This window comes from Arvicola amphibius, chromosome 12 (genome assembly GCF_903992535.2).
Source record: "Arvicola amphibius chromosome 12, mArvAmp1.2, whole genome shotgun sequence".
NCBI classification, from domain to species: domain Eukaryota; kingdom Metazoa; phylum Chordata; class Mammalia; order Rodentia; family Cricetidae; genus Arvicola; species Arvicola amphibius.
The window spans coordinates 11,456,927-11,470,417 of NC_052058.2; the positions used below are offsets into that span (position 1 = coordinate 11,456,927).

The following is a 13,491-nucleotide window of genomic DNA, read 5'->3' on the forward strand; positions in this document are numbered from 1 at the left end:
GCTTATAATCAAATCAGTGACGTTGTTTCTGGTCGTGTCTTTTCTTAGTGTTTTCCTGGGCTTCTGTGAGCAATCACGGATACTTGTGTGATTGGGCCTCTCTTCAGTTCATTTTGAAAATGCATTAATATTGTAACTTTGTGCTTGAGATCCATGTGTAGAGTGATAGCTTACCCCGTTTTAAAGGGGGAAAAAGTGATTTGACCTAATTAATAAAGGTGAATTTTTAAAACTTCTAAAATTACAGGTTAAAACAGATTTCCTTTATAACAGTCTTCAATTTGTGTACAATCTAAAATCTGATTGCCAAGTTTAAATTTGGTTGTATTGTATATGATAGCACCTACTTGTATTTTAGTCCTTTGTTTTTAAATGGTCTGTGGCTAAATGTGAAACTAGATCTGTGAGAATTAAAATGGGGAGAGTAAGTGAAATGTACTTTAACCAAAACTCAATATTGAAGGCAAGACTGAACTGCCATTCCTGTTGGAGAGGGGTTCACATCAGATTTCCATCATTTATAGGATGCTTTTCAGTAACATTACCATGTTGTCTTTATTAGGAACGGTAATTCACAAACTTTGCTTTGCACCTTCTAGCTTGGACAAACTAGGGCAAACCTTCAGGCAGTTGCCATTCGTCCTGTGGGACTGGAGCATTGTCACTCCTACCTGCTCCTTGGTGGTTTCTCTTTCCCCTTCAAAAGATAGCTGATAACCTCCACACCATGCTTGTTAAAATATTGTCATTTGCCTACTGAGATGGTTATGAAAGTACCTATTTTATATTTTATGAGAACACAGATACTCATTTAAGAATATGGCCCTTTTGAAAAAATAATATACATTCCAGAAAATACAGCCACTGATAGCCTTGCCTATCAGTTTCTGTTTTCTGTTGTTTGTGTGATACCTTTGATACAACTTAGAAATTTTATAATCCATTAAAATGTTTGACAAGAAAAAAATGTAATTGTGTACCTCTAGTTCATAATATATCTAGTTTTTATCTAATAGCTATAGTATGTTTATAATTAAATTATGTTTAATTGCACATATATTTCATTATGCTGGTTTTTACAACTTGGCAATATTGATGAAGAAACAAAATAAGCAGATTAAATATAGATGTCAAAAAATGCCAAAGGGAGGAATTTTGAGAATGCCTGGATAAACAAATGGCTCATTATCAGAAAGCTACATAGCAAGGAATTGTAAGGGTTAGTCTTAGATCAAAATCCCCATTTTAAAAGGATCTCTTGAAATTCTTCTCCTCTCATGTGCCAGGAATAAACTATAGTAAATTTCCCTATTGAGTTTGTTATAGTTTTGTTTTGTTGATAGTATGTAAGTATATACAGCCCAGGGTGAGCCTGAACTCAGAATGCTTCTGTGGTTGCTGAGGTTACAGGCATATACCACCACACTGGGCCCAGAGTTAGTTTTTTAAAAAATGAATAGAAATCACTTGATAATGTCAAAAGGTTAAATTGAATTTTTAACATATTTGACTTGAATTTATAGATTTCAGCTAAAACATAGATTTAGCTCATTAATAGGATCATTGAGATACAGTGCCTTTTCTAGATGTGAGCATGACAGATTACTGACTTACAGCTGTTTCATTATTTATACCGGCTGGAGTTTTAACTTAAACAGTCAAAGAGTATTTTTAAAAGTAAGCCTTAATGGTCTTTAAGTTGACCTTGCAAAATGCTTTGATTTTATAGTTTTAAAATAAAAGTATGGGCATATAAATTATACTTCCCCAACCTAATAGAGTCTTAAATTTATCCTTCCAACTCCTATGTCTCTCTACCTTCTTCTGAAAGGATCTTTTCTCTCTAAAATAGTAAGCATTAGAGTATAGCACAGTATGGCAGTTTTTTCAAAAAGTCATTGTGTTAATTTTCTAAACATTCTGTTTATTAGACAACAGTTATATTTTCATTTGTGTAAGCATTTATGTGTGTATTTGAGTTTAAAATGTGTTTTCGTTTTTTTTCTTGTTAAGTTACATGGGGTTTATTTTATATTTTATTTGGTTTGCAAAGTAGTAGACTTAAATCTAATGAAATATATTGCTGCAGTGTCATTAATTTGTCATTAGAGGGCAAATTAAATGATTAATCTAAAAACATGTAAAGAAATGAAAAAATTTAGTAGGTAAGTTCAGATCATTTTCCTGTTTTCTACACCTGGGAGGTGCCAGTGCTGTATTACATCCTGATCAACTTTTGCTTCCAGCTGTGGCACTGCCCCACGAGGATAAAATAGCTACTTTCATGATCTTCACTCACAGATCACAGTAACATCCTAGTACACACAGCATTTCTTTACTTACTTTTTTATAGTAGTGCTCTACAAAACTCTGATAATCCCTGTTAGGGGTTTTTGGTGGCACACGAGCAGTCAGAAACCCCTCCTCAGAAAACGGGAGAAAACTTGTCAACACGTTCTTGCTTTACTGTTGTGGGTTTCAAGGTTGTTCTAGTTCAACCTTAGGTTAGTATCAGATATTATGGTAGGTGCAGCATGTATCTCACTTAATTTTTATATCCAATGGCAATAAAATTTCCCATAATTTAGTGACAGTCTAAGATACTAAAGATGGGTCTACATTATATGTAGTTGTGGGAGTGGATGGATGGTCAGTGCTTTCTCATGTTGGTGTGAACAGCCCTCCCCTTCCCCCCACCTTTCTTACCTTGAAAGTTGTTAAGATTACCTATAACATTAAAAATTGAGATAAATAGGTTACTACAGTGTATGGGAGTTTAGCATATGTTTGTTTCTCCAGTCATAAAAATGCAATGCCACAAAACAGAAATGACAGCTCAAGTTGGGCAAGTTTGATAAATGCATTAGCATGCTCCATTCTGGTAATGAGGTTCTCATGCTCTCTCTCTCCTGTTTTTCATTTCCAGTGTTCTATTTAGGTGAGTTTTTTAATTCTGATTTTTCATTTAAGTTTTTCCTCTCCACCTCATAAACAATTTCCCTGAACAGAATGTCTCATTGTCTTAGAGAATGTCAAGCTCAGGTGCCTATTCAGGTGCTCATTGAACACTTGTTTTACTCAAGCTCTTCATATATAAATGTTTATTTTTTCCTTTATTGTTAGTGTTTCCATTTGTTTCAAGTAAGCCTTCTGAAGATGATGACAATATTATGTTGCAGTCTTTCATTTGCTGTGTGTTATGTAAAGCTTATATTTTATTTTGCTAGACAAAAAGAAGATGCATTTTTAATATGTGATGGTTTTATGTTGTTCTCATGGCTTAATTTCCTCCATCCAGCTAGGTAGAATGGTAGCACTCATCTGTAATGTTTCCCTCCCTTATAGGGCCAACATTGCCTAGACAAAATACACAACTACCTGCTCAAGTTCAAAATGGCCCATCCCAAGAAGAGTTGGAAATCCAGAGAAGGTGAGTCTGTACATTTACCTTTCCTTCTTTGCAGCAGACCCGGAGGACACTGACAATATATTACGTCCTTCAGTTCTTTGAAATTAGTATTTCTATTTTATCTGCTTTTTTGTAAAAAGCATATTGTGATACATCTAAAAATACATTAAATAGACTTAGAATATAATAGTGTCTGTTCCCTTCAATCAGCCTTATTCTGGTTTCAGTATCAGTGTGTGTCCCACATACATGTACCCATGCATGTAGAAGTCCAAGGGCAACATCAGGTATCTTCAATAGCTCTTTACATTTCTTTCGAATAGTCTTTCACTGAACCCAAAGCAAGCTGATTGAGCTAGACTGGATTTTCTAGTAAACTGTAGGGATCATTTTCCCCACCTCTGGGATTACAGACTGGATTTTGTACTATGGACTGGATTTTTTTTTTTAATGTGTGCTGAGGATTATACTAGAAGTAGGCTTGAAATTTAATACATTTTCATCTCTTAAATCAAATGGATAATACTTCATTTCAGGGTGGATTTTTATGAATTAGCCAGCATGTGTGTGTGTGAACACACACAGACACACTCCCTCATCATTTCGGTGTGAAGTAGGAAGTCATTCAGAGAGTTTTACATGGGTTGGAGAGACTGCTCAATGGTTGAGCGCAATAGTGCTCTTCTGGTACCACATGGCACCTGATAGCTGTCTCTAACTTTGGTTCTGGCGGGGTCCAGTGCCGTCTTCTGGTCCCTCCAGGCACCACACAGACATATACAGACAAAACACCCACTCATACATATAAAATAAAAATAGTATTGCTGTAGTCAGAGTGCTCTGACTTTATAGGGAGATTGGAAAATGAGGAGTAGCCAGAGTGGGTAGAGTCAGGGCTGGAGTATAGCTTAGGGATAGAGCTCATGGAGGTTCAGTCCCCAGTGCCAGTCTCCCAGAACATAGGAATTAAATAATTTGTGTAGTTGAAAAATAGTGACATATCAATTTGAAATGGCAAGAAAAAATATTTCTTATATTTTTGGTTGTGAACCTAGCCTTTAATGGCTGAGCCATCTTTCCAGCCCAAGAAGAAATGTTTCGGGCTGGAGAGATGGCTCAGAGGTTAAGAGCATTGCCTGCTCTTCCAAAGGTCCTGAGTTCAATTCCCAGCAACCACATGGTGGCTCACAACCATCTGTAATGGGGTCTGGTGCCCTCTTCTGGCCTGCAGGCATATATTGTATACACAATAAATAAATAAGTGTTTTTTTATTAAAAAGAAATGTTTCTAAGGTAATTGCTGTATTTAGAAATATGAAATTACTGCAAGAATATTGAAAACTTAATTGCTTCTGTGGGAAGAAACCAGCAGTGGTGAGCATTGAGAAGATGCATTGTAATAATGCTCTTTAACTTTTAAACTAGGCATTGCTTTTATAAGTTTATTTTTTTTGTATGAAGTTAGTTGGCAAAATAAATGTTAAATGTTAAAGTAAATATTAAACCTTGTTGATATAATACCTTTATTATACCGTAATATAGTATTTTACTCATGTGTCTGTCATTCATTAAATCAGTTTCTGGTTCTTACTCATTAATATTTGGCTACCTTGGCTATGATGGAAAAATATATTCTAAGAAACATGAGTCAGTCCTTTGCTCTCGACATAGAAGATAATAATCTATAAATAGCTAGTAAATCATCACTACTAACTGAAAGTTATAAAAGGGGGATAATAATCCCAGCAAGGAACTGAGGAACTGGAGTAATGAAAGTGTACAGCACTCCCATTATCCTTCAGAGGCGGGATGGACCAAGAGTTGATCGAATTTTGTTGTAAGTATTGACTCTTGTCACAGGAGCTTTGTGGCATTAAAACTCAATTGTCTTTTTTAAAGAGTCTTCCTCTTCCTCTTCTTTTTTAACTAATAGATTAAATGCCCACATTTTACAATAAAACGTATGTATGTTCACCAGATGTGGTAGTGTATACCTTTGATTCCAGCACTTTGGAGATAGAAGTTAGTGGGTCAGTGTGAGTTCAGAGCTAGCTGGGGCTACATAGTGCTAACCTGTATTGAATTGAAATCTATATTTACACAACCGCCATTCAAGGTACTAATGAATAAAATATATCTTGACATTTTATTTATACTTTACATGCTTCACAAGACTGTGTCTTAAGTAAACATAAACTAAGTGCATGTTTGTGTGTGTGTGTGTGTGTGTGTGTGTGTGTGTGTGTGTATTGATTTCATTGTGGGCCGGTTCTTTCAGTATCTGTTTGTATTTGGGGCCTGCTGTTTTGGAAGAAAACACTTCAGTGATAGAAGAAAACAATACTTTATATTTTTACTCAATACATTTAAAATACTTTAATGGCCATAATAGTATTCATTTATATTTATTTCTGGAAAAGATATGTAATTGTTTCTTCTGAAACATTCAAATTATTTATAAAATGTATGGCTAACTCAAAGAAAAACAAACCTTTTGGAATTTTCCCCCGGCCTGGAACTCAGACACTTGTGTTGTAGTAGAATCTGGAGGTGATTCTGCTAATGGCAGGTAATAGCAATTGATGCATATGACCTCTGGGAAGAAGGGCTGTACCAACTTCCAGTATGCAAGCTAATAGTGATGATCCTGAGGAAAGCAAGCTTCAAAATTTTGGAAACTACTAAAAAGATTTAGGGATGTCTTACTTTATAGATTAAAACATTATAGGCAGATTTGTAAGTCCTTCAGTTGAGGTAGGAATTATTCATGCTCACCAAGGATTTGTAAGGCAGAAAATTTGTGCTTCACGCTGTTTTTTCATCTACATATACATAGTCATCTCAGTGAGCAGGCTTTCTTCAACATCAGTCTTTTGAAGGTGCATCATCAGCTTATTTGAGTTATCTTTCAGCAAACCTGAAAGTATTACCCGGTATTGCGCTTTTTTCCTTAACTTTTATAGACTTGGAGCCTTTAGAGATTGACAGGCAGAGCAATCTTCTGAAGTCAATACATTGTCGTTATAAATGTCTGTATTCAATGCTGCTTCCAGATTCACCACATCCATACCTATCTTTAATAACTACCAAACATTACTTATTCCGTGTGTTAAAAGCATCATGTTGCCTAGAGAAACAGATATTGACAGCTTTTTTTTTTCTTGCCCAGCAATCAGAATGGGTACAAATTGCTGTCAGAATATTTTGTAGCTCAGCTATGGAGAGTATTTATATAATGCTAGTATAACCCTGAATGTTCCTGAATATTGATTTAGCCAAGTTATTTCCTGTGGCTGTTTGTGTGTCTGTGTGTGTAACAGTTGTTGTGGAAGGCTTTTGCCATTGAAAATGGAAATCAATCAGCTAAAATGGGAAATGGGTAGGGAAGTGTTAAGATCGTAAGCTAATGTTTGCTCTGTTGTAAGCTTGATATATACATACATGATTTTGAGATAAATGAAAAGAGAAGCACAAAATGTAAACACCCAAAAACCTAATATTTTTTTTTCAAATTAGCAGTGGTCACTTTCTTTTTAAAAAATTTATTTTCATGCATGTGAGTGTTTTGCCTCGAGGCCAGAAGATAGTGTCGGGTCTTCTGGAGCTGGAGTGACAGATGATTGTGAACCACCATGTAGGGGGTGAGAATCGAACCCAGGTCGTCTGAAAGAGCAGCTAGTACTCAAACACTGAGCCATATCCCTAGCCCCTAGTTAAAATTTTAATACAAACCTCAGTTGAGTTTCTTTATTATATATATATTATTGAAAAAATTATCTTTTCTGTCTATAGTTTTTAAATTTATTATGTATACAGTGCTCTACCTGTATGCCAGGGTAAATTATATCCTGCACTGGAGACCACTCAAACTTAAGAACTAAGCAGTGCTGCCCATATGCTCATGGAAGTTAAAGAGGTTAGACTAAGGATTTACAGTGATTTTTCCAGTGTGCATTGTGTCAGATAAAGCAGATTTCAGAGTTCTGGTGAGATGATACTGATTTGAATGAATTTAAAATGTATGGGTGTGTTATTATAAAACAAAAGGTCTAGATGTATATACCAAAATGTTAACTATAGTTACCTATAGACATGAAATTTTCGTGATTTATAATTTATTTCTTACTTAACTGGGTTTATTTTCTAGTCACCAAATGTTTATTCAGATATAGCTACAATCATTGTTTTTCCTGAAGCTGTAACTTCATTTAAAATGTTACATTTTTAAGAAAGACTACATTTTAAAATTATTTCATCATCTGATTAATGTAATGATTTGGTGATTATAGTGGGAGGTTTATTTGCTACTCTCTATTCTCAAAAATGGTGTTGATTGAGCCCATGTGGCTTTTGAGAGGTTAGTTTCATGGGTATAAAATACAAGGTGTCTGTAAGGAGCCTGCCTTTGTGTGGAAGTCGTGACCACGGGTTTTAGTTTTATTTATTTGATTTTTAATTTCAGGCAGCTGCAAGAACAGCAGCGACAGAAGGATCTGGAAAGGGAGAGGCTGGAGAGAGAAAGAATGGAGAGGGAAAGGCTGGAGAGAGAACGGCTAGAAAGAGAGAGGCTAGAGAGGGAGCGCCTGGAACAAGAGCAGCTGGAGCGACAGAGGCAGGAAAGGGAGCACATGGAGCGCCTGGAGAGGGAGCGGCTGGAGCGCCTGGAGAGGGAGCGGCAAGACCGAGAGCGCCTGGAGCAGCTGGAGCGCGAGCAAGTGGAATGGGAGCGAGAGCGCAGAGTGTCCAATGCTGGTAAGAGTCTGCAGACTTCTGTCTCCTGCGCCTGAGCTGCGCAAGGATCTGTGCAGCCGAGAATTGTGATACTTCACATGTGCGTGCTGGGGAATAAGCAGTGCAGTTTGGAGTTAGGATAAGTACTTAGCAATTATTGCTTCAGTATTTTCTTTTATTGCTTAGAAACTAAAAGAAAGCTCTTGGGAATTTTTGTTTTGCCATTTTAATTCTTGCCGCCCTAAAATTCAGCTATAAAGTGTGAATGTGTTTTTATGCAAAGATTTTTTTTTTATATAATGATCTTGGAAGGTATTTCCCTTGTGCAGTCAGTTAAAGTTATCACATACTCTACTATGCCAAATACAACACCAAGTTAGCTTGGGTATAGTCAGGTTTCTGAAGGAAAAATTAAAATAGATGGAAATATTCACTTAAAATAACTGGTTATTTAAACATTTTCTAGTATTGGGAAAAATAACAGGGATTTATCAAATGTCATAGAAGTTTATGATATGTTAAAGCTTAAGATGTTTAGTATTTATCAGAGAACTTTAATCTTTCTGAGCTACATCAGAAGCCAGTGTGGGTTCAGTATTGGCTAGTTGGTTAAGTTAATTCGTAGTTTTTTCACTGCCTGATTGTCTGCAGTCACAGCTGAGAAGATAGAAATGTCCACAAGAAAGCACTAAGTTGGGTGTTCTTTCCATTGGTACTAAACATTTTGCCATGTCCGAACAACTCAGTTTATTCTGCTGTTTGTAATAATTTTGATGCTGTTTTAGTGGACTAAATAGTAAAGTTAAGACTGTTACTGTTCTTTTCCTATAAAGGATAGAGTATTAATTCATATAGTTAAAAGAATATATTTCATCCTCTTTCGAATTTCAAAAATGTTGACAAGTTAAATTTTCTCAAGTGGAGACAATTATTTGCCTAATTTTCTGGTACTAACTATAGTCTACGTTTATACATTTTGTCTGATTGCTGGTTTTGTGGCTTCACTAGCTCCCTTTTTCTCTCTCCTTTTTTATCCTGTCTTTGCCGCTGCTTTCCACCTTATGTCCAGCTCCATCTTCAGACAGCTCCCTGTATAATGCTCCACTTCCTGAGTATTCCAGTTGCCAGCCTCCTTCAGCACCTCCTCCATCATATGCTAAAGTCATCTCAGCTCCAGTGTCAGATGCCACTCCTGATTACGCTGTAGTGACTGCTTTGCCACCTACTTCCACACCCCCTACACCACCACTGCGACACTCAGCGACACGTTTTGCAACATCTCTAGGTTCAGCCTTCCACCCTGTTCTTCCCCATTATGCTACAGTTCCTCGTCCTCTGAACAAAAACTCTCGACCTTCTTCTCCTGTGAACACACCCTCTTCTCAGCCTCCAGCTGCGAAGTCCTGTGCCTGGTCTACTTCCAATTTCTCGCCCCTCCCTCCATCTCCTCCGATAATGATTAGCAGTCCTCCCGGCAAAGCTACTGGCCCAAGGCCTGTCCTCCCCGTTTGTGTCTCCTCTCCTGTGCCCCAAATGCCTCCGTCACCGACAGCACCCAATGGGCTGCTGGACTCTGTAACATACCCAGTGTCTCCACCGCCTACCTCAGGGCCAGCAGCGCCGCCTCCTCCGCCACCGCCGCCTCCACCACCGCCGCCACCGCCGCCGCTGCCTCCCCTCGCCTCACTCTCACACTGTGGATCACAGGCTTCTCCTCCTCCAGGCACCCCTCTTGCCTCAACCCCCTCATCCAAGCCCAGTGTTCTCCCTTCTCCCTCTGCAGCTGCCCCTGCCTCTGTGGAGACCCCTCTAAATCCTGAGCTGGGAGACTCCTCTGCTTCCGAGCCAGGCTTGCAGGCAGCCTCTCAGCCGGCCGAGACGCCAACCCCACAGGGTAAGGCTTCACTACTACTGCTGCTGACTACTGGTCACTTGAGAGTAGTGTGTAGCAATAACTTTGACTGCCTGGAAGAATGGGTCGGATGGTTTTAATAATTGATCGTCTCTTTACCAAAGTACTTACATGGGGCTTTATTTTATTTTTAAAAAATTGAAGGAATTTTTTTTTTATCCTGGGACCTTAATTGTATATAGGAATTTATATGGGGGATATCCATATTAAACTTAGGTTTTTGGATCTTTTGCAGTAAGAGTTGTAGAAGGTGCTTTCTAATATTTAGGGACCCCTATACAAATATGTTTATTTTAAACTTCACTAGGAAAACTTGACTGGTCATCTTCCATGCAGTAAATAATGGGATCTAAATACTTTCCTGGAGAGTTGGAGGTCTGTTTAATAGATCATCCCAGAGCTTGCCCTGGGGCGCTTCTGCTCTAAGATGTGCTGATTTAGATGTTTAGAGTGGGTAACCTCTGGGCTGGGAGTAGAAGGAAAGGGTTGGCAGGCTTGGTGTGTACCTCAGAGAATTCCACAGGCCAGATTGCAAATAGTGGTAGAAGGACAAACAGAGGGTCCTTAAAGGTTTGTCCCAAACACAAGCCATGCTGCATGACAGCAAGGAAGGGACCTTAGAGCTGTAAGTGTGGAGGATGTGCATAAAGTTCACCCAGTTCTGTAAGAGAAAACATTATGACCCTGCTTTTTGTTGTTGTTTATATAAGTATACAATGTAGTGAGGATGCCAAAAACAACTTCATGCTTAAAAACAATGTTACAGTCTAGATTTAAAAATAACTCCCTTTGTTAAACTCGACCTTTTTGATGATATTTTATCAGATTTTACTAAAAGGTGACTCAAATTAGAATATGCGTAATTTACTATCTGTGATTGACATCTGATCAGGAGGCACAGGCAGCCTGACAAGGCTCTGTCCTACTGTGGCTCAGAACTCTCTGCAGGCTAGGACAGCTTACCTTCAGCCTTTCATTTCTGTTTGTATGCCTGTTCAAGCCTCAGAAGTGACAACTACTACCCAAACTCAGCTTCGTCTCTACAGAAACAAAAATTAGCCTTTTAAGCCTTATCAATAAATAAATACCTTTTTGTTATCATAGTCAAGTATATTAGCTCAGCATCTAAGGTTTTACATGAATTATCTTGGGCAGTACTAATTGCATGGGTGTGCATGCCACTCTCTGTGTGTGTGTGTGTGTGTAACATTGCATATCTTTCTAATAATATAAACATTTGTTTTCAGATTCCTTGAGGGGGTCTCATTGCTTCTGTTACTAAAGGTCAAATATTAAATGGTTGTGTAAATACTTTGGCTTTCAAATCATATCTTCTGTTAAAAAACTAGTCTAAATTTTAAGTATAATGATAAATTAATCTTTTATATACAGTGTCTGAGTCAACTTACTTTAGAATGTCATTCTATATATTTGCCCCTGTAACATACAATGATTTAGCTCTGTTGTTGATGATTGTCTTAACTTTTCTTCCTCTCAGGCCTTGTCTTGGGACCACCTGCACCTCCACCACCTCCACCCCTCCCACCAGGCCCTAACCACACCTCAGCACTCCCTCCTCCCCCTGGACCTCCTCCTCCACCCCCACTTCCATCCACTGGGCCTCCTCCACCGCCTCCCCCACCCCCTCTTCCTAGTCAAGTTCCTCCCCCTCCTCCTCCACCTCCTGCCCCTCCCCTCCCTGCATCTGGATTTTTCTCTGGATCTGTGTCAGAAGACAATCGCCCTTTAACTGGACTCGCAGCTGCAATCGCAGGAGCAAAACTTAGGAAAGTGTCTCGGGTAAATTACCAAGTTACTGAACTAACTGTGTGTCTTGTTCCTAAATGTCTAAAAACGTGAAATTATTGTATTATGCTGGTATAAACCTTGTTATTAACTTCATTGATTAAAAACCAACATAATTTAAAATTTTAGAAAAGGTGTAAGTGTAGTATAAAGAGTGTCTGTGACCTCATCACCTTTAGATTCACTAGTTAACTTTTACCACTATTTGCCTCTTCTTTGTGTATATCTCCTTTATCACACAGTTTCTAATCTGAATGATTTGAGAGTAAGTCAGAAACACCATGTTCTTATTTTTCTATCTCAGTGTAAATTTGAAGGGAGGGTAGCTAATAGTTTTTATGGCATTGTGTTTCTAGTTCAAGATCATTTGTTAAATTTAATTGTAATGTCTCTTATTTTAATTTGTGACAATTCCTCAATCTTTATTACCCTTTAAAAATACTAACTTTTTTCCTATAATTACCTGAGCTTGATTTATCATATTTCTTCCTCTGTTGGATTCAGATTATGTATTTGGGATGAGGAAAAAATTACTATCAGGATTGTGTTTTTTTCAGTGCATCATTTGGAAAATCAGTACTATTTTTTCCCATTATTGGTGGTCTTTATAGAATTTCTATTGACATATAAAGTCAGTGTTATTCACTATTGGTTCTTCAAATTTAAAAAAAATTTTTAAATCAATAATGGTGCGTTCCTCTGTTTTGAATGTGTTAATAAGCATTATTATCTACATAGGAAATTATTCTGTGTGTGTTCTCATTAAGGTGGAGGATGGCTCTTTCCCAAGTGGAGGGGGTACTGTAGCTGTGAACTTGGCCTCATCCAAAGCAGATGCTGGTCGTGGGAATGGACCCCTTCCTCTAGGGGGGAGTGGCTTAATGGAAGAGATGAGTGCCCTGCTGGCCAGGAGGTAAGATTTTATTGTAGTGGCTATGTCCAGAATCAAAAACACTTTGATAATTTTGTCCTCTTTCCTCTTAGAATAAGAGTAGTTAGGCAGGCAGGCAGACAAAGATAGGTGATATAAAAATTTTTAATCAATTTGCCTTTCCAGGAGAAGAATTGCTGAAAAGGGGTCAACAATAGAAACAGAACAAAAAGAAGACAGAAGTGTAAGTGAATATAAAATCTCTGTGCCTTCAGGTGTGGAACTCAAGCCCAGCTCATTAAAGACTCATATAATCTGAACTTAATTATATAATCTGAACTTAATTCATTTGGGCTTATTTGCTTATTTTATTTATAACTATACAAGTATTAAAAATGGCTTGAGTGTTATGTATAAAATTTTAATCTCATTCTTAGTGAATTGAGTTGAATATGAAGAGTTGTGGGAAAAGTACTGAAGTTCAAACATATAAAGTTAATTCTGTTCTTATACCCACCATTAAATGAGTGAATGGATTCTTGCAAGTTTTCTAATCTGTTAGGCTTCTCAATTTCCTTGTGCTAATGTAAGATTAAAGAATTATATTAAATCAGCAGTTTATACATCACCCTTAGGAATCCTGGGTTTATTAGCTGTGCCCCCTAGGATTGTACCTTCATATCCTATTCCACATTTCAGCTGGGTGAGCATCTCCAGCCTGTTCTTTATGTGCCATTCAACACAGCCATGATTGTTTTCCCT

At 37.7% G+C, this 13,491-nt stretch overlaps 2 protein-coding genes across 14 annotated transcripts in view; one reads left to right on the top strand and one right to left on the bottom strand.

The window, feature by feature from the left end:
• Positions 1-13,491, bottom strand: part of Dusp10 (dual specificity phosphatase 10) — a 550,627-nt gene that overhangs the window by 387,720 nt on the left and 149,416 nt on the right. The gene's annotated exons all lie outside the window — the stretch shown is intronic.
• The window catches only part of Enah (ENAH actin regulator), a 111,038-nt gene that overhangs the window by 83,815 nt on the left and 13,732 nt on the right, over positions 1-13,491 (top strand). For 4 of the 5 annotated variants that reach the window (XM_038349372.1, XM_038349374.1, XM_038349373.1 and 1 more), the window contains 6 exons: positions 3,346-3,430; positions 7,872-8,161; positions 9,924-10,034; positions 11,551-11,852; positions 12,626-12,771; positions 12,916-12,973. In XM_038349372.1, the coding sequence (XP_038205300.1) occupies positions 3,346-3,430; positions 7,872-8,161; positions 9,924-10,034; positions 11,551-11,852; positions 12,626-12,771; positions 12,916-12,973 (992 nt within the window). Of the gene's footprint in view, positions 1-2,926; positions 2,939-3,345; positions 3,431-7,871; positions 8,162-9,209; positions 10,035-11,550; positions 11,853-12,625; positions 12,772-12,915; positions 12,974-13,491 lie in introns of all 5 variants that reach the window. The other variant, XM_042056057.1, reaches the window with a different exon arrangement.